This window comes from Dermacentor silvarum, chromosome 11, assembly GCF_013339745.2.
Source record: "Dermacentor silvarum isolate Dsil-2018 chromosome 11, BIME_Dsil_1.4, whole genome shotgun sequence".
Lineage (NCBI taxonomy): Eukaryota > Metazoa > Arthropoda > Arachnida > Ixodida > Ixodidae > Dermacentor > Dermacentor silvarum.
In genome coordinates, this window is record NC_051164.1 from 98,057,131 (window position 1) to 98,082,898 (window position 25,768).

Consider the following 25,768-nt stretch of genomic DNA (forward strand, 5'->3'; position numbering starts at 1 on the left):
AAATAATTCTTCGCATTAAAAAAAGAAGAGAGAAAAGCAAAGGAGAAGAAAGTAGGGGAGACACGGCAGCCAGAGTTCGCATTTCGATAGAGCCGCCGCTAGAGGGGTGCGAAGTGAACACCCCTTGAGTCGCCGGCACACGAATTTAAACGTTTGACCAACAATGACAACGCCAACAACAAATCTTACGCCATGGTCTGTTCTTAGATATACTTCTCGTTGACATATCTGCCATCATAAATGTCGTTCATATATGCTATCTTATCATTTATACCAAAGTAGTGCATGCATGCCTCAGTACCAGGTGGTGCTCTGGATCTGCCAGTGGTTAATCAGTTGTGAAGCAAGTCAGCTGCAGATACACGCGGCGGCCGCCTCTGCGTCGAGAGGATGCAGCTTACATACGCAAGATTAGCTAGATTTATTTCCAACTTCCACGTACGTTTCCCGAGAAGTTACGTGCGCGCTGCGAATAAATAGATAGCTTCCACGTGACCTACACCGCAGCTTCTCATCATGCTATATACTGTACCCAACCATGGCGGCCACGATGACGTCAGCGCACCATATTATAAGGCGTACAGTACATTGTTTTGCGGTTCGATGCGGGGACCGTTTTTCACTGGGTTATCACCGCCATCGATTTGTCGCTCGGCGCAAGACTCGCCTGTCGTCGCGTCACGTTTCTTGTTTACGCGGCCTCTCGAAAGAGTGCTATACGGTGACCCAAGATGGTGGCCACGAGTAAAACTTCATTTGCGCCTATAGTTGGTACATAATTCTGAACTCACAGCGCAAACACCTATGACGAACCACAAAAGTAAGATACGACACACACTGGCGCCACACACAGCGCCAATGTGTGTCGCATCTTCCTTTTGTGGTTCGTCATAGGTGTTTGCGCTGTAAGTTTAAGTGGCGGATACGAGGACGCGTCAATGCAAACCATCTATGGGAACGCAGGATTGGCCAACGCACCCCCAAAACCAGTATCCCGTATAAACGCCTGCTAACATGCATTCTAATGGCTTGTTCCAAACTGTTACAAACCAAGCTTTCCAAAAGCACTTCTGGAAGCAATCACAAGTCTGTTCGATTCACGTGCGGGTACTTGGTTCACTGCACCACCACCTTCGATTCTTCGGTGCGAAAGTGCGCTGCTCCAACCCGGCCCTCGAATGTGGCATGGTGCAGCAGAGCCACGTGACGTTATGCAAACGACACTCGCAAGGCTGATGTGCGCTGACACAGCGGGCGCTTCCAGTGGACGTAAAAAATGCTGGTCAAAAGAACCGGAATGGCCTCGGGAGCACCCATCTAAATTCGTTGTTTGCACAATTTTCCTACATGCTTGATTATTCGCGCCGTCAGACAGAGGAAACGACATCGTTCGCGGCGCAGCGTCGTGGGAGTGTTTTAAAAGTACACGGAGTGCGCGAGAAGCCCGCTCCTGAAATCAAAACGCGGGCGCACGCGTCAGGCCACTGAGAGATTCGACCAAGCACGGTCTGCACCTTATAGCTTGATTTAAAAGCTAGTGCAACGTGCTACACACACACATCAGTGGCTGCACCTACGGTAGCGCCGGAAATTGTTCTGCACAGATGCCGTGAACTGCGGAGGTATCATCGCCATTTTCAAATACGCCCATTCTACGTTCGTAGTGAACGGCGCGGTTCAATGAGCTAATGCAAAAGAAAAGTATTGCGTACCATTCACTGACCCGTTCCTGACCTTTTGCGAGCCTTTCCTTGCATGAAGGAAGCAAAATACCACTGTACGTCGAACGGCCTTGTCGTCGCACTTCGAAGTTGCCCGCCTTTTTTGCCCAGTGCCGAAGCCAAAGCCGAAGCCGTCGAAAGCCTGAGCATTTCACTACATTCGACGAGACATTTCGCGTACTTTCTTTCGCGCTCCCAAATGCTTTGAGTATCACTCTAAATTTTAAAACTGATGCCGAATCGAAATATTCTTCGGCGCGTTCACTCACTGTGTGTTTTCTGCTATACGACATCAAGAAAGACTTTCGTTTCGCTTTCGCGGCCATATCCACAGAAATAGCCAAACACTCGCCAAACGCATCCAAGCCCATCCGCCTTGCGGGCTGGGTCGCTGTAGTGTCAACAAACAATCTGTCCGTGCGTCCCAGTGTCGTTGTGTCATTGCCATAAACTAAGAACACCGCTCCTGTCGGAGCGATGCGTGCGACGAGGAGCACCTGATGCGGAACGCTCGCCGCCAAGAACATGGCTTACATTTTCGTGCAGGCGTCGCAGATATCTTCCGCTCGCGGAACAGAGTGCGCGCACAGGAATGACAGTGAGCACAAGCATCGACGCAATCTCATCTCCGCTTGGGAAGTGTCATTGCAAAACGAGCCTCTAGTCCCGTCACCCGATGAAGTCGCAAGCCCGCCTCGTTGACGTATTGCTATTCCTAAGTGTTCCAGACTCCATACGATCTCCCGCTTCCGCGGCCAGGCTTTCCGATGGCCGGACAGAGGACGGTGTACTTCGTGAGGTGCCTGTTTGTCATTTCCGTGCTCGCAGCCGTGTGCTTGTTGAAATATGAATACACCAACCTCTGGACAAATACGCCGGAGGGCATTCCGAAAGCCAAGAAATCTCAGAGCACGGGTCAACCCCGGCCACAACCGAGTGCGACGAACGTCATCGGCCTAGCACCTACGTGAGTTTGGCTCTTGTATCGTGTCCTAGGTGTAGCGCGTTCCGCGCTTACGGTTAATGCTGGCGGTGGGTTTAATTGTTCTACCCGGTCGTGTGGTAATATCTAGATCGGCGAAGCGCAATATGCATGCACGTGATGCCTCGCATAGCTCAGCGGGGCCGAGGCCGATCATTATAGGCTCGAACGAACACGCATCGAATTGAAACAGCGCAACAAAACGTGTAACGAAAACCGCAGGGCACACGACGCTGGCTCCGAGGTACATTATTTCGGCACCCACGCCACATAGGCAATCGCAAAACTCTTTAAGATTCTGGTAATCGATCGAAGCTCCATTATTGTTAATTTATTCCGACTGTTCATATTAGACATGTAGCAGTTCGCGGTCACCTCGTAGCAATGACGCGTCGGCGAAGTTCCTTCGCTTCTTGCGAGCGCGTGGCACAAGTCGCGTGGGCCCGATTATGGCTTGCGTATAGTTTCTTACAAAAATTGCTACATAACTGTGGCGCTGCGAATCGTTCAACTACGGTGTGAAATATGGTTAGCACATGGATTTGTTTAGCCTTTGTGGCTTGAGACGTTCTTGTGGCTTCACTTATTATGTTTCTCGGAGAAATTTAGTTTTCCTTAACGCATGAAGACAATAAGCATCTGCACGAATGCATAACATGATCAATTTGAAAGGTGACAAAGCAGTTTGAAGCCAGAAGGATGAACTTTAGGCAAATCCATGCACTGTCCATCATTCCAGTGCTGGCCACACATGCTAAACTAGTGTCAGAGTTCCCTCTAGTAATTTCTGTAGGAAACAATGGTGGCTTGAACCAGTGACACCCTTTAGATGGGGCACCGTTACAGCTGAGCTCTGGTTTCCAGACGCAGTGCAAATCGTCGAGACAAATCCTTGGCCTGTTGTTGTCCCAAATGCAAGTGTTTATTTCCAGTCCGGCTTCATTCATTTCTCAGCTAATGTGACAGACACGTAATGATCACTAATGCACCTCTCATAGCTCATACAGTTCTACTACATTTATCGCGCCATCAGTGTTATCAGAGTTCATTGTCTTCATTGCAATTTTGATCTTCGACATTGTTGTAAAAGTGTTCGGCCAGTTGTATTAAGTAGACGATGTCTCAATCATACGAAATGACCAACAATGGTCTGTCATTTTGTATGAGTGTGACACAAAGATCGAGCCCCATCAGTTCCTCCTAATCTTCTTGCTCAGTGGACAAAGTTTGTCAGACATACTCTGAGCTGCCACAGAGACTTCAAAGCATTCTCCTGCTTTTCCATATACATGGCTTGCACTGACGTCACTTCCGCCAATGCTGGGTTAGGTTTCCGCCATACCGGAGCACCACCATATGCCACCACGCTGTTAGTCGTATGCGAATGGCACTGTTTTGCAATGGCTATTTGCGCAGTTGTTGGGTGTTGCAACCGCAGTAAAAGCAGCTCGAGGAAGGAGTCGGCAAACATGAACCTTTTTCGGCCTCCGAAGGTTGTGGAATGGCAAGACGAACGAACGAAAGCACTTAGCTCGAAGCGGCGCAGCCTGTGGCTTGCGCGTATCAAGCGTGCTGATCTCAAGGGCGATCTCCCAAACATTCGAGTGTGCGGCGCCCACTTCGTAACAGCTAAGCCTGCGCAATATTACATAATGCGCACTTAACGCTGCACTAGAATCACATTTGTTTGCATTTGTAGGAAGACCGTCCAAGCTCTGTGAAGAAACGAACCCGAACTGGGCGCCAACGCTTTTGCTAGGCTACAAAGCAAATAATGAAGGCACTGCGCGCTACGAGCGTGATGCAAGGCGATGGTTTAAACGAACGACTCCCGAGGTCGACGCGGTGACCGCTGCACCAGCAAGAGCTTTTGGAGTCGGCGCAACGCCACCCGAAAACCGCTACGATCGACGACGGTGACGACGACCGCACATACACAGACAGCCCATTGAAAACTGTTGAAATCAAAACATACATGTAAACAACGCAGAAATATCGATCCAAATAAAGCATGGAAGGTACGCACATCATTCTCCCAGCCACAAAACACTCGCGCAAGCTGCATATCCTGTTTGAAAATTTTCAGACCCTAGCACATAAACTCCGCTTTTGCGTGATTGTTAAATGGACAGTATCAGTTCGTTTCTTCTCTGCACCAAGCTCCAATCTTGCGTGTCTCCTGCATGCACCACTGACTAACCAGGGAATGCCTCTGAATGTTATAAACAAAATGCGGCATGGAAAACGGGGGCTGCAGCCTCCATCTCCTAGTAGGAGCACCTTTTCTCCTTGCAGCCGCTTCGCCGACAGTGTTTTCACCCAACCGCTTGTGAAGTAGTTGTGGGATTCAAGCGATTTATAAGCCTTCATTTCCTCCAGTGTCGCGAAGCACGTATGCATTGTAAACTAGGCAGTTTACAATGCATCCATGCGAGACCTCGGGGAAAGCGCTAACGTCCATCGTCGTATCCGCACTCAGTCGCAACGTGTACGGGTCCACATCGTCGCACAGTTTCACTTTTTCTTGATATCGTGCACGCGCCGAACCGATCAGTCCTGCGTAAAATGCCTCGTTAAACGCAGGCCTACTGTAAACGGGTGACATTTCTCGCGAGGAGCGGTGAAATCCACTTAGAAAACACAGTGAGACCGCATAAGCGCACGCGATCAGATGCGAAGGCGGCGCGCGCGGTGCTCCGGCATGGCGCGGACGCAGCGGCGCGGGCGGACGTGACGTCACGTGCAAGCCATGTATAAGTGGTCCTGCTAAGGATGTTTAAAATAGAAGACCAGTGGGTAAATACTGTGACAGCTCCACTGCACTGATTGCAATAACTATGCCACATACTTCACTCAGTTTACATCTCAATAGATGAACATAAGCAGACTTGTCATTACTTCAAGCTATAGAACACATTTTAATTCTTCTGTTTCAGATATAGAAGGCTTACAATAGCTCTATAAGAAGCCTTTAATATGGTTCATGTGTTGGCAAAAAGTAAATGAAATCATGGGCCTAAACGTCACAAAGCAACTCGCAAGCTATGAGAGACACCTTACTTGGGGGGGGGGGGGGCTCCAGATTCATTTTGACCAACTGTAGTTTTCTAACATTCGAGTGTTTTTAGATTCCACCCTCATCAGAATGCGGCAGTCATGTTTAGGAATCAAACACACAAGCTTCTGCCCAGCAGCAAAACATCATAGCCACTGTGGCCAGTGGTATACATGCTTGCATTAGTGATCCATCAGTTTACTTATTAGTTACGATACTTCAATCTCAAGAAGGCATTTTAGGAGTGTGGTTAATGCAATGAGGAGTGGTAATACAAAGAATTGATGGAAAAGAAAAATGCTGGTAAAATGTTTACAGCAAAACTAGGATCAAGGGAGGAAGCAAATATACAGTTGCTACAAGCATAGTTATAGTGTAACCCTAGCAAATCCAAGAATTTTTTTTTAATTCGAAAACAGAACTGAGTCACATTACAGAGCAAGGAATACTACGTTTTGTAATGGTTTCCCTGAACCAGAGGCATAGCCAGGGAGCTTTTCAGGGGGAGGGCACCAATGTGATGGTGGATGGAGAGAGTGAGGGGTGGATGCGGGGGGACATGACCGATGTGCCTCCTCCTGGCTACACCACTGCGCTGAACCACTATTGTTGGACAATTATGGCAGTGCCCATATATTCTGCTTCCAGATGAAATTTCCAGTAGTCCTAAACAGTGAGCGTTGCTGATTTTGCTACTGCTGCTTTGCACAGAGAGCGGGTCAAGTTGGTTGTGGTCACATGCAAGAGCCTGCTCAACATGACTCTCACCAACATCAAGTCGGCAGTGGCCTTCACGACGGTGCCGTTGGAGCTCCTGCTTTTTGCTGACGACGAGAACAGAGAGCCGCTGCTACAGGCGGTCAGTTCCTTCGTCTTTTGTTACACGTCAAGTGCATCACTCTCAAAGAGTGCAGTTTCAAACAAAATCAAGTCAAAATCACAATTTTAATAGGAAATTGCTGTGACCGGATAAAGCTGCTCAATTCAGCGTCACTGGGGTCCTGTTGTCTGTGGCAGAGATGGACCACTAACTTGTTTGAATTCAGACATGCTGCAAGGATTGACTGACTGGTTAGTGCATGATTACAGGGAGAAAAGTGTTATCTGAGGGGATGATACAAGATAAAGCTCACAGGGACGGCATGTTGCTAAAATTAAAATTAGATGGTGGGGTTTTACATGCTGAAACCACTATCTGATTATGATGCACACCATAGTGGGGGACTCCCTATTAATTTTCACCACCTGGGCTTCTGTAACATGCTTTTAAATGTAACGTGGTTCATACACCTCCTTGAAAACCGCTTGAATTTGGAAAGACATATTCAAGGTCCATTAAGACTCCTTGAAAATAAATGCGCTCCTGGTGTTGCATAGAATTGCATTGAATCGAGCAGAATGGAGAGTGGCGTAGAATTGAGCAGAAGGAATGGCTACATTATACTGCCCTAAACTTCCTGTCACAAATTCTTTCAGTTAGTCTTATGCAAAAAGCCTTCAGGCATTATTTGTTTCTCTTCAATGCAAATTCTGTAGTTTCTTTACCGCATTACTTTCTCTCACCAGATTTCTTTGTGGCCCGAGAGCGTGCTGAAGCGTGTCCATTACAAGGTGTCACCAGTGAAGTTCCCCGAACCGGATGCCAAGAAGTGGCAGACCCTCTTCAAGCCTTGCGCATCTCAGCGCCTATTCCTTCCCGTGAGTGAGGAGGACCATCTACCTTTTTTGTTGCCTGTTTGCTTTTTGTTAGTGCTACGGTCAAGTTCAGTATTATTTTTGCAAGACACTGTCGATAACTGCATCAGGAGGGCACAGCCATATCATTATCACCACAAGCATGATTGAGTATGTAGATAACTTTCACACAGATGCTGAGGCTAATACCAAAGGCAGAAAGCGTCTGATGAACAGCCACTGAAGTAGCAGTAGTTGCTTCAGAGGATGAGTGGTAGCTAAAAACAATATTTGCTTATGCAAGGGTTAAAAAAAAAAAGCACTTGCTTCACCATCCCTAAATTTCACCTCGAGCATCAGTAAACTTGTTGATTGCCCTTGGATTTTGAGTCAAACAATCCCTTCAAACCCTACGGAAAGCATAAAAATTCAACTGGAACAGACACATTTAGCTGCTGGTGTCACATGTCTTACCTAAACTGACGCCTAGTGTCAGCTATCGTATATGCCTGTAAGGAACCGATTTGGATGCAGGCGCTAGAAGTGCACCCTTCTTTGTTGTCTCCTGTACCATGTGAACTGCTCGCAGAGCATGCTGCCAGACGTGGACGCAGTCATCTACGTGGATGCCGATGTCCTGTTCCTAAGCCCCATTGAGAAGCTGTGGCAGCACTTCGCATCCATGAACAGCTCGCACCTGGCAGCGTTGGCCCCCGAGAGTGAGGACTATGCCACCAACTGGTACCGGCGCTTCGCCAGGCACCCTTTCTACCAACCGCTTGGTAAGGAATGGCGTGTGTACCCACAATGGTGGCTGATTGGCTATTGCATTCTGCTGCTCAGACCGAGGTCATGGGTGGCCACACAAGCGGCTGCATTTCGATAAAGGTGAAATTAGTGTGTGCGAATATTCAAATAGTTTCGAATATTACATCATTCGATATTCGCTTCGAGAACAGTTGTAATGTTCAGTGCTTTTCGAAGTGTTCGCAAACTTACGGTTGCGAGTTTGTTAACTGTCTAATAATCACTAAGGCACAATTTTTTATATCAAAAATAGACTCGTGCATTTGGCAACGCTGCATAAATATTATGGTGGGAGCTTTCAGATATATTAATTGTAGTAATTTCATCAACTTTGTTTAACAATGAGCAGAAGAAACCAGTGCAACGAGCTCTAGATACACCGGCGCCATCTTTGCCAATCTTGGCACCCTGGTTGCCAGCACTCACCTCTCACCACCGCTGCGTCCAGACACTAAGCTAGAAAAACAAGTTTCGGATAAAAATAAATATCTTTAAAAACTTCTCATAACCTTCATAATTGCTCAAAAACATTTATTTGCAAGAGAGCTCATAAACACAGTTTCAAAACATTTAAACTATAATATTCCAAAAGAAGGTGGCAAGATGAGTGAATGACATCAACATTGTCAAAATGATGGAAGCTCAGTTGGTCAGTGAACTCGAGCGACAGCGTGAAATATCCAGTTTGGAAGTGTTTATCTAAACTTCTAAAAATGAAGCCCGGTGTGAACAATGCAAAAAGTCACTAAAGATGCCAACTGGAACAACAATAACCCTTTCAAACAACTTGAAGAAGCATTCTAACTTGTATGCGGCTTACAAAGAAGAATGCACTGCATGTGAAAACAAAAGAATGCTGCGAGGCAGTCAACACCGCAGCCGTCAGATTCATCACATTTTCGTCCGATAATGAAATCAACTGCACCGAAGGCGAGACAGGTGACTCAGAAGACTGCAACCTTCATCACGGGCGGTTTGCACTCCTACAGTGTCGTCATGGAAAACGGCTTTGTCAAAATGCTGAGGGCCGCTATTCCCGAGTATAGCGTGCCTTCAAGGACCACTGTCTCGAGGTCGGTGATTCCCAATTTGTACGGCACGAACAAAGGATGAAGTGATGAAAGCGCTCCAATCAGTCTTTGATGCTGGAGTCGAGTGCTCCTGTTTGACCACTGACAGCTCGACCTCATGCGCTCGTCAGAGCTACGTAAGTGTGACGTGCCTCATAATGGACAACAAGTTGCTGCAGCACACCTACACTCTGACATGTTGTCAAATGACCGAAGACTGCAGCGCAGAAAACATTCGCCACTTTCTGCAGAACGTGATTGGGAACTTCCAGAAGATTTGCCAACCTATATTGTCACTGACAATGGCAGGAACTTTGTTGCTGCTGTAGAGTATTCGCAGTGGCACAGGGTTCAATGTTTTGCCCACGCTGCACAGCTTTGCTTCGCTGACGCAAAGAAGCATGCACCTGGATTCTTTCAGCTGTGCGCAAAGGCACATTCAATAGTTGGCCACTACAAAAGAAGCACGAGAGCACATGCCCGACTCCAGAACATACAAAGAAATATGGAGATGGAACTCCTCGAAGTCATGCAAGACATGCCTACGAGATGGAACAGTGAACATGCCATGATGTCCAGGCTCGTTGAGCTTCGCACTGCCATCTCTGCAGAGCTTTCTGAGTCAGACAGTGTGGAAGACCTGTCATCCGCGGAATGGAAGCCAACGGCTGGGCTGGTCAGTGTACGTCAGCAACTCAGCAAGCAACAACGAAACTCTCTGCAACCAAATACCCAACACTCTTGCAGGTGATAGCTTTGCTAGAGTGCACTGAGATTACTCTGAAAGAGTACATTTCAGAAGCCAATGAAGTAGCCTCCTTTGCAGTCAGCCTGCTGCGAAGTCTCAAAGACCAGGTTTGTGAATGTGAAGATGTCTCTGCTATTGGTGCTGGCAACACTGGTCGAGCACCACAATAGAAGCATACTCTGTGTGGACTGCATTAGGTCAAGATGGCTTCGGAAGAAACATTGCGGTCGGCTGGCATATCCCAGTGCCAGAAGCAAGTGAATGAGTTTCTGCAAACCCCACTGCTTGGCTGTTCAGAGGATCCCCTTCTGTGGTGGTCGACCCTGGACTTCCAGCTCTACCCTGCTGTGGCTGCAGTGGCGCAGAAGTATCTGTCCATTCCAGCTACCCAGGCAACCAGGCAATATTATGACAACCAGGAGAGGGGAACACCAGCTCCGGAGCATGTCGAACAACTTTCTTTTTTTTCTTCACGAGAACTGATTGAACTTGGCTCTCATTGGAAACTGCGACATGTGAGAATTGTGGTGTGTGTACTACATACTGAACAGAAGCAGATTTAGTTCATTTCTTTTTTCCATTATTTCAATAAATAAGTCGTACTCATACATCCATAAGTATTCCAATAAGTAAGTCATACTTGAATTATTGTGGTCTCATTCTCACAAATTAGTCTACTTAATAATTGCACGTAATCAGTAATTATCTCGTATGCCACTTTGTGGCTAAGATTTTTGAACAGGAACTGTTTGATATTCGATTAAAAAATATTCGGACAAAATCGCTTCGAACTCGAAATCCACTATTCTCACGTGCTTGGATTTATGCAGGTGCATGTTAAAAAACGCCATGTAGTCAAACTTAGCCTGATACTCTCCACTACAGGGTTCCTTAAAACCAACTGTGCAGTTTCATGGCATCACACCCCACAATTCCATTTTAAGGGATGGTGAATGTCAGGGGTGCCCAAGCATGCTGGTCCCAGGGAACCCTGCTAAGCTCCATGAAGTGCCAAGGCTTCCCTGAGTGCTTCTCTGAGTTCAAACACTACTCAAGGCATTTCCCCTTGAGAGCCACCTCACTTCAGTGTGCAGCAGCAAATGCTCATGGGCAGCGCCGATGTCCCTGCATAGCACCATGAAAATGCGAATTGAATCATGCAGTAAGTGAACATAATGTTGTTGTTTACCTGTCTGATCAGTGCAATGAACCCTTTCACTTTCCCTGTCATCGCCCTGGCACCGTCAGTGCAAACAGCAATACATTTACTCCAAGAAAGTCTTCTTGAAAGAAAAAACTAGTTCACTACATCAAAAATGTCCTTTCCAGTAGTTGAAGTATCCAGCATGATGCAGCACAGAAGCTCTTCCTTAATTAGATTGCCAGCCAGATATCTCACGAAAGTCACCACCTGAGGGTAGCCTGCAACATCACAGCTTTCATCCGTAGCAGTCGCAAATTTCGGAGATTGCTTGATGCTTTTGATTACTTGGCCTTCCACATCCGACACCATATCGCGGATGCGTCGGACCGGCAGTGTCATTGGAAATTGGCACTTGTTGCTTTCTTCATGTGCTCTTCCCCGATCAATGTCTTCACGACATCTTGTATGCAAGGCATGATGAGGTCCTCACATATTGTGTGTGGTTTCAGCTGTTTGACTATTCTGTAACTGAGCAGGTACAATACTTTCATCTTGTTCACGGACGTTGCAGAACTCTGGAACGAAAAATACTGGGAGTCTAAATACTTGCCACATCGCAAACCATCTACTCTCGGTACTTAGAAATTAAAAAAAAAAAAAACAAGCTTCTTACCTCTTTGGGTGAGTCCATTTTTTGAGCTTCCAGCTGTTGCTTGTTTTTTTGCAATGTAGTCGAGCGTCCTATCCTTGAATGATGGTTGCTTCGTGGTAAGGGGACGAGAGAGCTTTGCTGGGTTCATGCAGCTGTTTGCCAAGACTTCATAACAAATAACAGACTGGGGATTTCCTCCAGTTTCTGTAAATCTGTACTGCAAAAAACTTTGGAGTATGCTCTGTGTTTGGCCTTCTTGCTCATGTTGAATGACACACAATCATGTTGAAAAGGCGTAGTAGAGAGGCTAGGCATAGCTTGCAACATTTTGGGGGCCAGCAGTGGTAGTGGGGAGACTAGCTAGAACAGAGGCTAGGCGTAGCGCGCAATACATTTGGGGCCAACGGTGGTAGTGGACAGGCTAACGCCGACATGCAACCCACATGTGGTGCAAACTGGGTGCAATTGTCATGAGTCAAGACAAGACAGCATTGGAACCAAGACATGCCAAGAAAGAATGACAAGTTTTCAGTGCATATCGCACGGGGACACCTATAACGTTTCATCACAAGGGGTCTTAGAATTTGTGCTGACTCTACTTCGAGTCTAGGCTACACACTTCATCACAGCAAAGCGCGTTCGGCGAACTAAACCTTTCTGTTTGCCACTAATGGCCAAGTACGCTCGTTCGAAGTGTGACTAAATTTGCCCTAACCGCTTGTTACGGCACCAACGCACGCTAACATTACTAGAACGAACTGTGTTGCGTTGCTCCGTGTATTTTTCTTTCTTTTTTTATTTTTTATTTGACCTATACGTGAGTGCGCATGCTAGCGTCACCTATCTACAAACACGAGAAATGCGCATGGAAGCAAGTTAAGGCCTCTGAGATTCAAGTGCAATAGCTTAACCACGCTGCCCATTTTCTGAGGCTGAGTGGCTACAAGTTGCTGGCGGGAAGTATTGTGCAGCTTGCGCGTTTATGTTATGCACTGTGATGCGCTTTTGACACTCTGGCTTGAGTAATGGGGGTTGCTTGGATCGAGCGCACCTCGGGTTCACCGTCAATGTGACTTGGCAAGCAATGAACCAGGGAAAATTTATCAGGGGCTCACGGAACCCTGAGGAGGAGCCTGCAGTATCCCTGGGTTCTGCAGAATCCACTTTGAGAACCCATGGTGTATGTAACAGATTACCTCTAAGCAAGACACTTGTTGGAGGAGAAAGAACACGGTTCATGCTGTTCTGTATCTTCGCTGCAATAGTAATGCTTCTTTTTTCTTGTGGTCTCAATTTCTGTTCGTCACGACCCAGCAATGGGTCACACATCTTATTTGTCAGTTTCGTCATGACTCGTCACAGAGTCACACACCTGTGCAACTTTCATGAGCTCCAGAGAGATCGTTTCGCTATGCTTCTGATCGAAAGCAACAACAGGTCTTTCCTCTTCATTGATTTTTTTTTTCACAAAAATCTTGCTTGTGTACTGCAACTTATCTACACAGCCTCATATGGGGAACAACTGCAATGACCAACCTGTGACTAAAGCCATGTTGAATGTATTGAAGATCACACTGACATATGCCAATGCATTTTTTCCACCCACAGTTGCATCCTGGCTAGTATGCTAACTGAAGCGTGGTCTAGAATGACTTGCGAAATTAAAGCTATTATCTATACCGTAGGCTTGTCTGAACTTTATTTTTGTATAATTCAGAATTCCGGTTAATTCAAACAAATTTCGTAATTTTGTTTGGCTAGTATGCCTAGAACTGAAGCAAAGTGACATATGAGGCTAGAGCAACAAATATAGTTATCAGTAAACTCGAAATAAAAAATATGGTATTCATTACTTTGTAAAAAGAGGTATTGGATAGAAAAAGCTGCTCGATGTGATCACACTCGTTTATAGTCTCTCTCTTGAAGCAAGAGTGTCTTATGCCTGCCCTTCAGCAACTGCTCCTGGAGCTTTTCATATCTCGTAACTAATTACCACCTGTGTCATCAAGCCTGCTTGCTTCAACGCTCATACTCGTAGACCGTACCATTTCCATGGTATCAACTTGAACTCCAATTCTCCATTCGAAAGGAAAGGCCATGCTTACATTTCGGAGACTTCTTCGTGGGCACACTCATACGATATGCTATACAATCTTTCTAATGGTGTGAAGGAGGCATACATGAGGGAATGCATGTCTGAGAGCTGTTCCCCTTGTATATGTCTCGTTCACACTGTTTGAAAGAATGTTTACATTTGTGTGTAATTCTTTCTTTTTTTCTTTTGTGAGAATAGAGGAGTGCTTATTGCTTATTTCACTTTTTTTCGATTTGAGAAAGTAATTAAGATTCAAGAAAAATGCAGTAACATTTATGTAAACACCCAATCTCTCCTTTCAGAATAACCGCTGCAGTGGCTCGCTCAGCGTCTGTGGCTTTCTGTCACTGATCATGAGCTTGCGGGTTTGATTCCCAGCATTGCAGCCTGGGCACAATGCAAAAATGGTCTATTAAGATTCAGGCGTACGTAAAGGAGTCATAGATGGCCGAAATAAAATGTCTAGCACTGTGATGTCTTGGGCGAGGTGATTGATCGTTGTGAAGACACAGGCAAAATATTACAAAATGCATAAAGGGTACGCTGGAGTACCCACCACTTCACCAGTAAAGGATGACCTCGTTGAAACTGAAAATAAGCAGCGACTTAGCCTGGTGGCTTCGGAAAGCTTTTTCAGGCACAGGAGCGTTTGAAAAATGCAAAAATAGAACTGTGAAAACAACGACGTCATGCTGGCATCTTTGGTGATGCAATTTGATAGTCATATTCAAAAGGGGAATTTCGACTTTTACTTTTCATGGCTTGTAGTCAGTTTTTAACCGTTTCAGACGCCAGTGAATTCTGTTGGTTGAAATCTTAATTTCACCGCATTTCTTGCATATTGCATACAGCTGCAGAGTATATTAAGAATTTTCAATTCATTGGTGAGTTTTGTCAAGTTTACAGAATATGGACTCCATGCGAAAACTCACTACAGAACATTACATGTCTAGCAGGCTTGAAATTCGCCTATCCAGCCACTTGAAAATTATGCCTGGTGCAACACATTGAGAAAAACCATGAAAGGAGTGAACCCACTACATACAACGACATACTCGCATCAGTGCAAGCTTTACTAGCTTTACTAAAACATTTTGAGCCTGTTATTCAAATTTGCAACACGATTGCAATCAGAATAGTTTCAAGATACATGCGACACATTTGAAATATCATTACTTTCATCAATGCTTTTTTTGTTGACGCACTTTCTTGGCGTACACAATTGTGTACACGGCGTCTTGAAGGGTTAAACTGCAAACAAGTGCAAATATACAAACAAGGTGGCTGTGGTTGCTGACCAAGTCAAAAGCTAATTGAAATTTCAAAAATTAATTGATGCATTGTGAACAAAGGAGTCGTATGGATTCTAAAACGTCAATTTTGACTTGTTCGGTGACGACAACCCTCTGTTCTTCTAACACGCTGTCTGACCAGATGAGTATCTGTAGTACTCTTGATCAAATAGAGAGATCAGTGGGTGGGTAGCCTGAGTGGGTGTCCCTTCGTTCCCACTAACTTGTGATCAGCTCTTTCATCATGATTTGTTTTGCCAACTTTCCCATCCGTGCCGAACACAGGTGTCAACTCGGGCGTAATGCTGATGAACCTCACCCGCATGCGGAAGTTTGGCTGGGAGGAGCGCCTGGGGCCGCTGCTGCAGAGGTATGGCCGCGACATCACCTGGGGTGACCAGGACCTCCTCAACATCTTGTTCAGCGCCCACCCTGAACGCCTGTTGCTGTTTTCGTGCCGATGGAACTACCGGCCCGACCACTGCATGTACGGAGCGTACTGCACCGCGGGACCGCCGGCTGTTGTCCACGGGTCTCGCAAAGCCTTTGTCAAAGACTCGGAGCCGGCTTTCCGGGAACTTCACCAGGCCATGGGGCAGGTGAGATTGCCACGGCTTGTGTTGTGGAAACCACCTAAAAATAGGAAGATTATGCCGGTGTGTACACTTAGCATAACCGTATAACTCATGTAAGGTCCGCACCTGTGTAACTTGGCAGCCGTAAATTTTTGGGAAAAAATTTCAGACTGAGAAGCAATCGGATTTAGTGCCCCGATGCCACGCACGCGCATCAGCGAATTTTCGCACACTGCATACTTCCACATGCCACTACCTAGATGGCGAGAGCTGTGTGTTGACTTCTGATGCAATGGTTCATCCGGGGATCTGGGGTGTGCACAAGTCGCCAGTTGCGGCGGCACCACTTTGATCAAAATGTTTGGTCCCGTGTAAGAGCCGCACCTTGTCAGGAATGCACAAAAAAAAATTGCTGCCCTTGCACGAGTTTCAATTATACGGCAAGCAAGGGCTAATTCCAGAATCGAAATAACGAAAGACCCAGTCTATGGGTATGTATGGGTGCCAGCCAGAACCTTCGATTGGGATGGAAGTACCATATTGATTCGATTATAAGGCTGAGGTCAAGATTATAAGGTGAGGGTCCCAGTTGGAGGACCCAAAAAAATATATATATATCGCCTTGTAGTGTGGCTTAACAGCATCGTGGCGCGTGCTGCCGTAAAGTCACACTATAAAGCGAAAAGCATGCTGCCGTGAAGCCACACCTAAAGGCAAATTTCGCGTAGATGGTGGGCGGTGACTCCGAGGCTAAAGATTCTGTGAAAAAAACCTCCCATAATATTCGAATAAATACGGTAATCAAAAGATTGAATTGAACGTCTTATATGGAATATAGAATTACGTTAAGCAAGCAACATTGATACAATCTCGAGTCATTGTCAATAGACAATTTGGAGAACTGCACGATTATAATTGAAGTGGCTGCTATCTTGCATTCACAGTGGTCAAACATAATGTAAAACATTGCTTTAAAAGCTCTGCCTGCCACAATATAAAACACAACTTGAGGTGTTTTTCTGTTGTCCTTGATACTTAAGACTTTATAGTTCATTTCAGTGTTACTCAGCTATTCAAATAACTGCTTACTTGCCTTGTCTATCCATCTGTTGCAAGGCTTTATTGACTCTAGATTGCAGGTTTGTGTACATAATAATAGAATTAAGCCATCTTAAAGCATGCCCTCTTTAACAATACTTCTCCCCAGAGAAAAGGAAAATATAGGCTGCATTTACAAGAGCATGCGAACATTCCAAGAATGTCTTCCAAAGGTGTCTGTCTGAAGCTCTGGTCTGCACATGTGACAGCAATAGTGCGCTTTTTGTATTTTTATAGCAAGCATTCAATGTAACGAACAAAATTTTGCTTGGATTATCACTTCATTTTTTATTATGGCTTGACTGCACCTGGTCTTCATTTCAGTACGAGCTTGGCGAAAGCCTCCGGGACACTTTCATTGCCGCTTTCAAGCATGGACTCAGCCAGAGTCGCAAGACTCGCTGCGGGGAGGAGTTTCTCAAGCAGGTGGTTCACTGGGAGGCGACGGCACGCAGCATCGACAGTGCTGCCACCAAGACCAGACAGAGTACAGAGTCCTGAGAAGAATCCTTGGCTGGGATAATGTAACGATTCTATTCCAATGCTATTTCTTTTAGCACTTGATCACTTGCCACGCTTACATTATCACCGAGATTCGTTAGTCATGAATGGTGAACAATGAGAAAAATCTAACTTCATCTTGTCATATACAGTAGAACCCCTCTAATATGTTTTCCACAGTACCGCGTAAAAAAATAAGAAATGCTAGAAATGGGAAAAGTGTGCGAATATGCTGTTAAAATCACACGAATGTGCTGGTAACACGGACACTCTGCGCAGCTTAGCCTCCAAAGAATTTACAGTCGCAGACTGATAATAAGGACTCAATGGGGACCACCTAAAGCTCCCAAATATTGGATTTGGCAGAGAACAAGTGGCTTATTTGAAAATTATCCGAAAAGGCTGGGTTGTATTCCGAGATCGTCACTTTCGGGGAGACCTTATCTTTCGCAAGATTTCGCTTGATTAGTGCTAGACACATCGGCGGCTCCGAGCGATGCCTTTCTTGGTACAGTGCTGTCACCCATCAACACATTGGGTGCTACGAAACTTGTAGTAATATCCTCGAAAGTGATTGTTCGAGAATACAACTCAACTTTGTCAACACATTGCTGTATGCATGTACATACACTCGCATGTGACCTGGTCAGTTCGTATTTCGACCATTGTCATGCTATCTCTACAGATAGACGGAAGTACAGTCAATGCCTGCACCTAGTGTTCATCCCCTGGCAACATTACCGAAGTCAAGCAACTTGCAATAGCCGTATGACGGCGGGTTTCTACCACAGTCATTGTCTGGCGCTTCCTTCACAAGCGAGAAAGATGGTGGTTTGCTTTCGCATCTATATTCCATCTTTCATCCTAAAGCTGTAGTCAACATTGTGTAGATTGCAAGCCTGTAATTCTGTGTTGCCATAGTATTTACATATTTTAAGCATGTTTGTATTAAAAGCGATTGCTTAGCAAAAATTCGAGCTGCCATTGTCAATGTCACTATTTTCTCTTCAGTGCACTATATTATAGTGGCTCCCAATTTATTTCATATTTTGTAGAACTAAAAATGTGCACATTTTTTATCCTATTTATGCAATTCCTTGCTTCATTGCCTCCAATAGTTCCTGGCAAGTCACAAGATTCCCTCTCAGGTGCCTGTTTGAAAAAGTGTACAGAAAAACAGAAGTGTTGTTTGTGCAGTATTATCAGTGTTGGCATGTAGAATTGCATAAATTCAGCTGTTTATAATTAAGTAGCCTTTCTCTACGTATTTGTTTGGGATTTTCAAGTTTGTTGCATTTATTTTTGCCCCATCAAAAATGACAAGTGCACTAAGCAGCGCCGTCCGGCATAGACTGATGCTGTCACATAGTTTCTTTGATCACATTTTTAATGCATATCTGTGCATACTAGTTGGCTTTTTCACACATTTTGAAGGGACACTAAAGGCAACCATAAATTCAAGCTAGTTATGGATCAGCATTCCATTTGGTGCCCGATGTATCACTTTTCACTTACAGAAAAACCCACCGCGGTGACTCTAATTGACTGCAGCATCCTGCTGCTGTGCACAAGTTCATGGGTTCAATTCTGAGCCACCGTGAGAGCGAAATGCAAAGAATGCTCATGCGCTTAGATTTAGATACACGTTAGAGAGCCCCAGATAGTTGGAATTAATCCTGGGTTCCTTACTACAGCATCTTCCATAGCCAGTGCATCAATTCGGGGTGCTTAACTTCATAATTTGATAACCTTCTAAAGCGCAGCTATAAGGCGCGTCCCTCGTCAGCGTCCTTCGTCATAACTGAGCAAACGAGCACAGTGAAGGATGAAAAAGCGAACGCAGAGCACAGCGGGGGATGAAAAACGGCGATAGCGAAGAGAGCGAAAGGAGGAAAGCGGAGGAGGAAGGTAGAGAAGGTATAGTGCTGCGCAAGACGGGCTCTGCATTGACGACCGCTACGAGATGGCGCCAGAGTAGCGTGCCGTCGTCTGTTCACCAATGGCATGCGGCGAGCGTATCCACCGATACCATATTTGGAAACAAAGCGCTGCATGAGCAGAGGTCTGACTGCAGCGGGTACTTCACCCACATGCTGCCTCTCGCGATCTCCTGATTAGCGAGGCAGTCGAGCCACACTTCGCTCCGTTTTCCATGTGCTGCATGAGACAGACTGTCTGCACCAGCCGGTATATCGTGAAATTAAACATGTATAGAGCCATCTCGCACTCTCGCTTGAACACAGCAGCAACGCATTTACCCTCGCAGTTGTATAAGCTCTAGCTGACATTCAACACAAAGCCCGTGAAACTTTAAGTGAGACGTAGAAATTACTGTCTACTGGTGAAAAAAAAATTTTTCCAAGTAGATTGTCAATTCAAATGAGGTAGATGCAAGATAGTTTTTAAAATATGTTTCAAAATGAATATTAAGGTCCCAGGCTCTTCTTTGATTATCATTTCATACCACCCACACTGTCATACACTGGCCTTCACTACCACACAAAGCCAGCTGTGGAACTTAGCTTAAAAGCTTCGCTGGTAACAAAATGCAGCTTGACCAATTTTATTGGATTTTGAAGTTTGAGAACTCGCTACCTTTCCACACCGCTTTGTCAGTACTTTTTACAAGAGAGTGGTGCCCCCTCTGTGCCATCCGCAGACTCATAGTAGGAGTTGTTCCCAGCAGAGTAAGGTCTAAAAAATCACTAGTGCAGCTATGCAAGAGAACTCATTTCTTGCTAGCCATTCAAATCGTGGAGCTACTATTGTGTGGCCCCTTCGGTTAACATTTTCTCTGCAACAATGTCACCTCTTGCCATAGAACAAACATTTGCAAGGGTTGTGGAAGACTAACAACGTAGACTGATTCAATGATTGGCTTTGTGTCCTTTTAAGTCTGAAATGCCGCTGGTAAAACACGTCTCATTAAAGCATATCAAATATATTGTATGTGCATTCATATGAAGCATGGGCTGCGTGTGCCGTGTACATTTCAGCCTTCATATGTTCTGTGTAATGATGTGATGGCAGTCAGCACAAATTTCCATTGCTCTGCTGGACATGTTGAGCAGTTTGACTGTGGCTTGTTTGTGACGTACTAAGCACCACAGCAAAGAGGGAAAGGAAGCGACCCTCATTGCTGAAAGGTCAAGCCTAGATGAACCGTAGCTAATTTTGGATTGACAATCACTGTTTATGGTAGACCGGGAAAGCATAGAAATGTAGTTAACCAGCTGTCTCGTAAATCGTTATTTTGTCTAAGCTGCTTTCAAAACTGATAAGAAAGAAAAACACCTTGCTTGTGTTGTTTACCAAGTCGTGTGAGCTGATACTTGTGCTCAGCATTGTTTGTTCTGCAAAAATTTGATTGGAGGATGTCAGCCTTGGTGCAGAGAGAGGAATGTCTACACTTCTTCTTTCTGGGGTTTTACGTGCCAAAACCAGTTCTGATTATGAGGCACACCGTAGTGGATTAATTTTGACCACCTGGGGTTTTTTAACTTGCACTACAACGCAAGCACACAGGTGTTTTTGCATTTCACCTCCATCGAAATGTGGCCTCGATTCTGCGACCTCGTGCTCAGCAGCGCAAGATGTCTACACTAGTTAGTACGTAAGTGAAGTTAGTATGTAGATGATGTAAACCTTGTGATGGGTGCCATGCTTGTACTGAAACAATGTGTTTATGTTTTATTGACGACACTGTTGTTTTACTGTCACTTGTGATGCTTGCATCCTTAGAAAAGACAGCAAACCCTCAGACCCTGGTTCTCACAGTTGTGTATGTGGCTGCACACTGGAGCTATTTGTGGTGACAAATACAAGCTGCACATTTGATTTTCACAAAATAATAAATGTCACAAGAAAAAGGTGTCACAGGGAAACAGTGTCACAGTGTGGCCCAGCATAATCTCAAGTTGAACGTAGCACTGTCAAGTGTTTTGCTGAGCTGGGTTTCGAGCTGGGCTTCAGCCCTTATTGTGTTGGCCTTCAGCATGTGTTTGCATTTTCATTAACCATTGGTACAGAGAGTGTTCACTCAGCTTTACCTCGCATTCAAGCAGGACTCTGTTACCTTGAATTTACTGATAAGCCAAGCAATTAGGGACTTCAGTTCCCATAGATTTGATGCACTTTGGTTACCTCAACTTCTAGCAGAACAATCATATTGCTGTGTCTCGTTGTGTTTGGCTTGAGGGAAGTCTACTTTGTCACAAAGCAAATAACCTAGCTAAGCGCTTCACACTTGCAAATTTCTTTGTTGAACAGCTTTCTCTTTTCCTTGGGTGTCTTAACTACGAACATCTGCACTATGCGCACAATGTCTATGAATTTTTACGTTACTTGTCTAAGGAGGCGTGCCTGGCATTGCACACTCTGTGAACAATAAGTTAGTTGGTCACGCCTGCAAAGCCCCTAAGTAATGTTGTTTAGTGTGGTTCTTGCATTTGTTTTTTATTATTATTATTATTTGGGGAAGCTTGTAATCAAACATTTCAAATTTGGTACTTTGCCTGTAATTAACAACTTAACAGTTTGCAATGAGCTCACATCATCATTATGACCGCTTCTGTGGTTCATGAACAGGCCATTTTATCGTAACCTTTTTTCTTTCTGTCATCTTCAGGGTGTCCTTTTTTAGCACTCCTTGCCATACTTTTCATGGTTTAGAGTAAAGAGTAACGTAGAGCACTAAAGAATCCACTGGCCATTTTCGTCCTTTTTTAGTGAAAAAAGCATTCACCATTAAAAGGTTAAAGCACACAGTTATGTGCTCATGAAAGAGAAGCTGTCCATGTTCCTGGGTTGTCATACAGTAGTTTAGTCACGTCTGCAAATTTGTTGCTTATCTATTTATAAAACTTGCTAATCCTTTGTTAACCTCTTCAACTGTACTTCTTTAGACATTTATTATCAAAGGCCCTCAAGCATTGTGCAATGAGTTTCTGGTAGAGGGCAAGGTGCTGAGTCGGCAGTATTTTAAAGGCACAGGTTCAGTTGAAAGAGCTGTACCTGACATAGAACTGTTGAGGCCTCGTAGTACACGCTTAGTATTTATTTCGTTTCTTGGGTCCAGTGCATTTTTAGATTGCCTAGCTATGTTCTACATTTGGGAATTTCGTTTTTGGAAACACCTTTCCTGTAATATACTAGTACAACCTTACTGTGGACACACTCTTAGCCTGTTCATTCCGAATTTTTGTTATGCTTACTTAGCAAGAAACTAATAATAACAAGCAAACTGAGCCTAAGCTCACATACAGTGCGACGCATGTGGTGACATGATGTTATACATCTGCCACCAAGGCCATGAGTGGAACTGTAACACTCCCAGGGCTAAGATTACCATACGTACACAAGTTCCCTAGAAGGTTGGTAGAAAAAATGACAGCTGTCCATGTATGTCACAAAAAGTTCGTGGAAGAAGCAAGAAGACGGACAGAAAGACAATCTTTCTGTTCGTCTCGCGTTTCTTCCACTTATCTTTTGCACCACTGACATTGACAGCTATGCACGGACTTGCCCAAAATTCCACTTCACTCGTGAGAGCCACTACCATAGCTCAACTGGTAGAGCACCACACCCATCATACAGAGGTTGTTGGTTCAGCTCTCAGCCACGGAAAAGTTCTTTTTTTCCACTTTCGTTTTGCCTTTGTTATTTCTACACCAGCATTTTAAAAGGTAGAGTTAATTTCCCCTATGCACTTGTTGGCTTTATTGTCTGTTGGCTTCATTTGATTGTTCCTAACAATAGGCCTCTCGGATCCCCCGATTATGTACAGATGAGTTTTCCATGCTCGCGAAGACTATCATCTCGGAAATGGCAATATAGTTCACTCTAGTTACTGCATAAACTTGTGCAACAGCTGTACCTTTCCTTTCTAGCATTTTTTTCTTCTAACAAATTTGTGTTCCATTATTACGTGAATTTGTAAACGAAGGTTATTTCCAAGAATTAATCTGCTTCTCTTCGTAACATAAAACCACCAGGATAAATTAGATGTCATAGTCGAGTGAAAAAGAATACTGCCTATTAATTATGATTACCAAGTAAACCAGATAAATTTCAGTCAGCAAGCAAATTGCAATCTTCAGATAACTGTCTTGGCTTGCGCAAAATAGTCTGAAATGAGCGAATTATTTCACCAAACTTGCCTACTGAAATAGTATCCAACTCTGTTTAGTCCAAAACACTTTTATACACTCTCTTTTCACACATGCCTTGTGAGATGACTGACTATATGAGAAAGGATGAGAACACTGAAATCGAAAGCTAGCTGTTATCACTGATTCCAGCTCGATACCTTCAGCTCAGGAATGATAATTCCTCGTGGGTTGCCGTTGACATCTCCAATAAGGGTTAGAGATCTAAAATAGTGCCTCCTCAGTTAAGGCCACAATTCAAGAATTGAATGCCAAGACGCGTACAAATTGGCAACATGCATGTGAAGAATATCACGAGATTTTGTTGATTCAACAAGCCCTATATATAATAGGCGAAACTGGTCACCCTGATGGTGATGACATGATACGTTTATAAGCTGGTTCTCATTATTTAAAAAAAAATATAAAGTACACAAGAAGGAACTTAAGTTGGATTCATGCAATCGGAAGGATCGACATGTCAGTCTGTGGGGGCAAGCTCAATAAGCTCAGTGCTGACGAATCACACCACCACACAAGGACTCCATAGACCAGCTGCCACTTGTGCGATCGCTGCAACTCGCCATGTTATGTTTGTGTGTGGAACGAATCTGCAATTCATCCTGCTGTGCAAATTCACCTTTAGAGGTATGGCTATTGCATTATTGTCTGCTGTTGCGCAAGACTATACAGTAACTGGATTATTTTTCATGGATTTCATTTATGAAGAGCAATTTAGTGTGATACATTATGAACAGAAGTGAGCATTTAAGAATCCGCGCTGGTGTGTAATATTTTGAATGCATATTTATTTATATGGGGGACATGTGTCAATGCCAGTAGATGCACAGAATCTTCGACAACAGCCTATATTATTGTGCCATTGTTTTCGCAATGTTTTTTGCATGAAGTTAGTACTGGGTACTAAAAGCTTTGTTCCTGGAAATATCGTATTGGACGATCTCGTTTTTGTTTTGTTCCAGGATTGTTTCAGCATTTGTTTGTTTGTTACACTCCGTGTGCCATGATTAACAGCAACAAAATAAACAATGCAGCACAAAAATAAATGTCTCGTGTTTCTTTATGCAAAATATATATCCTTTGCAATGGAATGGTCAAAAATGTTTTATTTGTAATTAGGGTAATGCAAGTTTATGCAACAACTCTTTAATCAATGATAATGTTTGCAGCGAACATTTACAGGTCGGACAGCAGCAACCTGACGCCCTGCTACAGTGGCTCCTGGAGGGACAGACAGATGTAAAAGGCGTGACTGTCTTATAGCAGTAGCTCACCTGACATGGCATTCTTGAGCTGAAAACGATGTCACGGCGTTGCTTCGATGTGGCAGTGGCCGCATTCCAAGGGGCGCAAACACGAAGACCCTGTTGTGGTTGGATTTACATAAACTTTAAGAATGGTAGAGAGAAAATTATTCTAGAGCCCGCCACTGCGGCATCCCTTATGGGCTCTTGCTTTTAAACAATGAGAATGTTCAATCAACAACAACAAAAAGTTAATCATAAAGAACAAATCAAACAATTGATTCTTTTTCCGAAATTGTGCACCACTTGCTTCGAGTATGATGCAAAAGAAGGGATGTTTTACACTTTAACTTGATTTAACATATAAGGTAGTGTTAACATATGGTTAACATCCATACCTTTCTTCTTTCTGCCTGTCTCTCACTTACTGCTTCGTGAAAGAAGAGATTGCTTGTAGCAACCTTTAGCATGCACCTAAGCACGCAGTTATCTCATATTTCTGTTATCAGAAAGCTTTCTTTCTTTCTTTCTCTTTTATTAGAGACAATTTCACACAAATTGCCCCAGGAGGCACAACAAAAGGCCCAGAGAGAGCCTGACTAGGTTGTGCCACCCTGACAGCATAGGCAGCAAATATTATTTTGATTACACATCATAGGCAGACCCAGATACAATAAAATCAATGCAAATACAGTGAGATATGCAGTTCCTTTTTTGGAACGAGAATCAAAACCTAATAATGAGGTTTAATATGTCAGGATACTTATTGAGGAGTTCTGGTATTAGGGAAGATAACCTCTGTGAACCATAATTTGCACGTGATCTTGTCTTAACTATTAAGCTCTGTCGTAGTTCATAAGGGGACTGCTTAACCTGATAGGTTTCCTGAAAATTCATTCTGTTTTCTCGATATTGACGTAGGGCTTCCAGAGATAGTTTTTGT

The 25,768-nt window shown here is 44.4% G+C and overlaps 2 protein-coding genes across 2 annotated transcripts in view; one reads left to right on the forward strand and one right to left on the reverse strand.

Annotated features, from left to right (window-relative positions):
* The window catches only part of LOC119433183 (uncharacterized), a 221,909-nt gene extending 206,213 nt beyond the window's left edge, over window positions 1–15,696 (reverse strand). Inside the window, exon 1 of the mRNA XM_037700325.2 lies at window positions 15,560–15,696. The gene's annotated coding sequence lies outside the window, so the exon portion shown is untranslated. The remainder of the gene's footprint in view (window positions 1–15,559) is intronic.
* On the forward strand, window positions 2,115–24,629 carry LOC119433967 (glucoside xylosyltransferase 2). Its single transcript, XM_037701258.2, has 6 exons — window positions 2,115–2,688; window positions 6,470–6,617; window positions 7,325–7,456; window positions 8,022–8,214; window positions 15,526–15,839; window positions 17,238–24,629. Exons 1-6 carry the CDS (start codon window positions 2,489–2,491, stop codon window positions 17,412–17,414), a joined length of 1,164 nt encoding a protein of 387 aa, XP_037557186.1. The 5' UTR covers window positions 2,115–2,488; the 3' UTR covers window positions 17,415–24,629.
* Window positions 24,630–25,768: the final 1,139 nt, after the last annotated feature.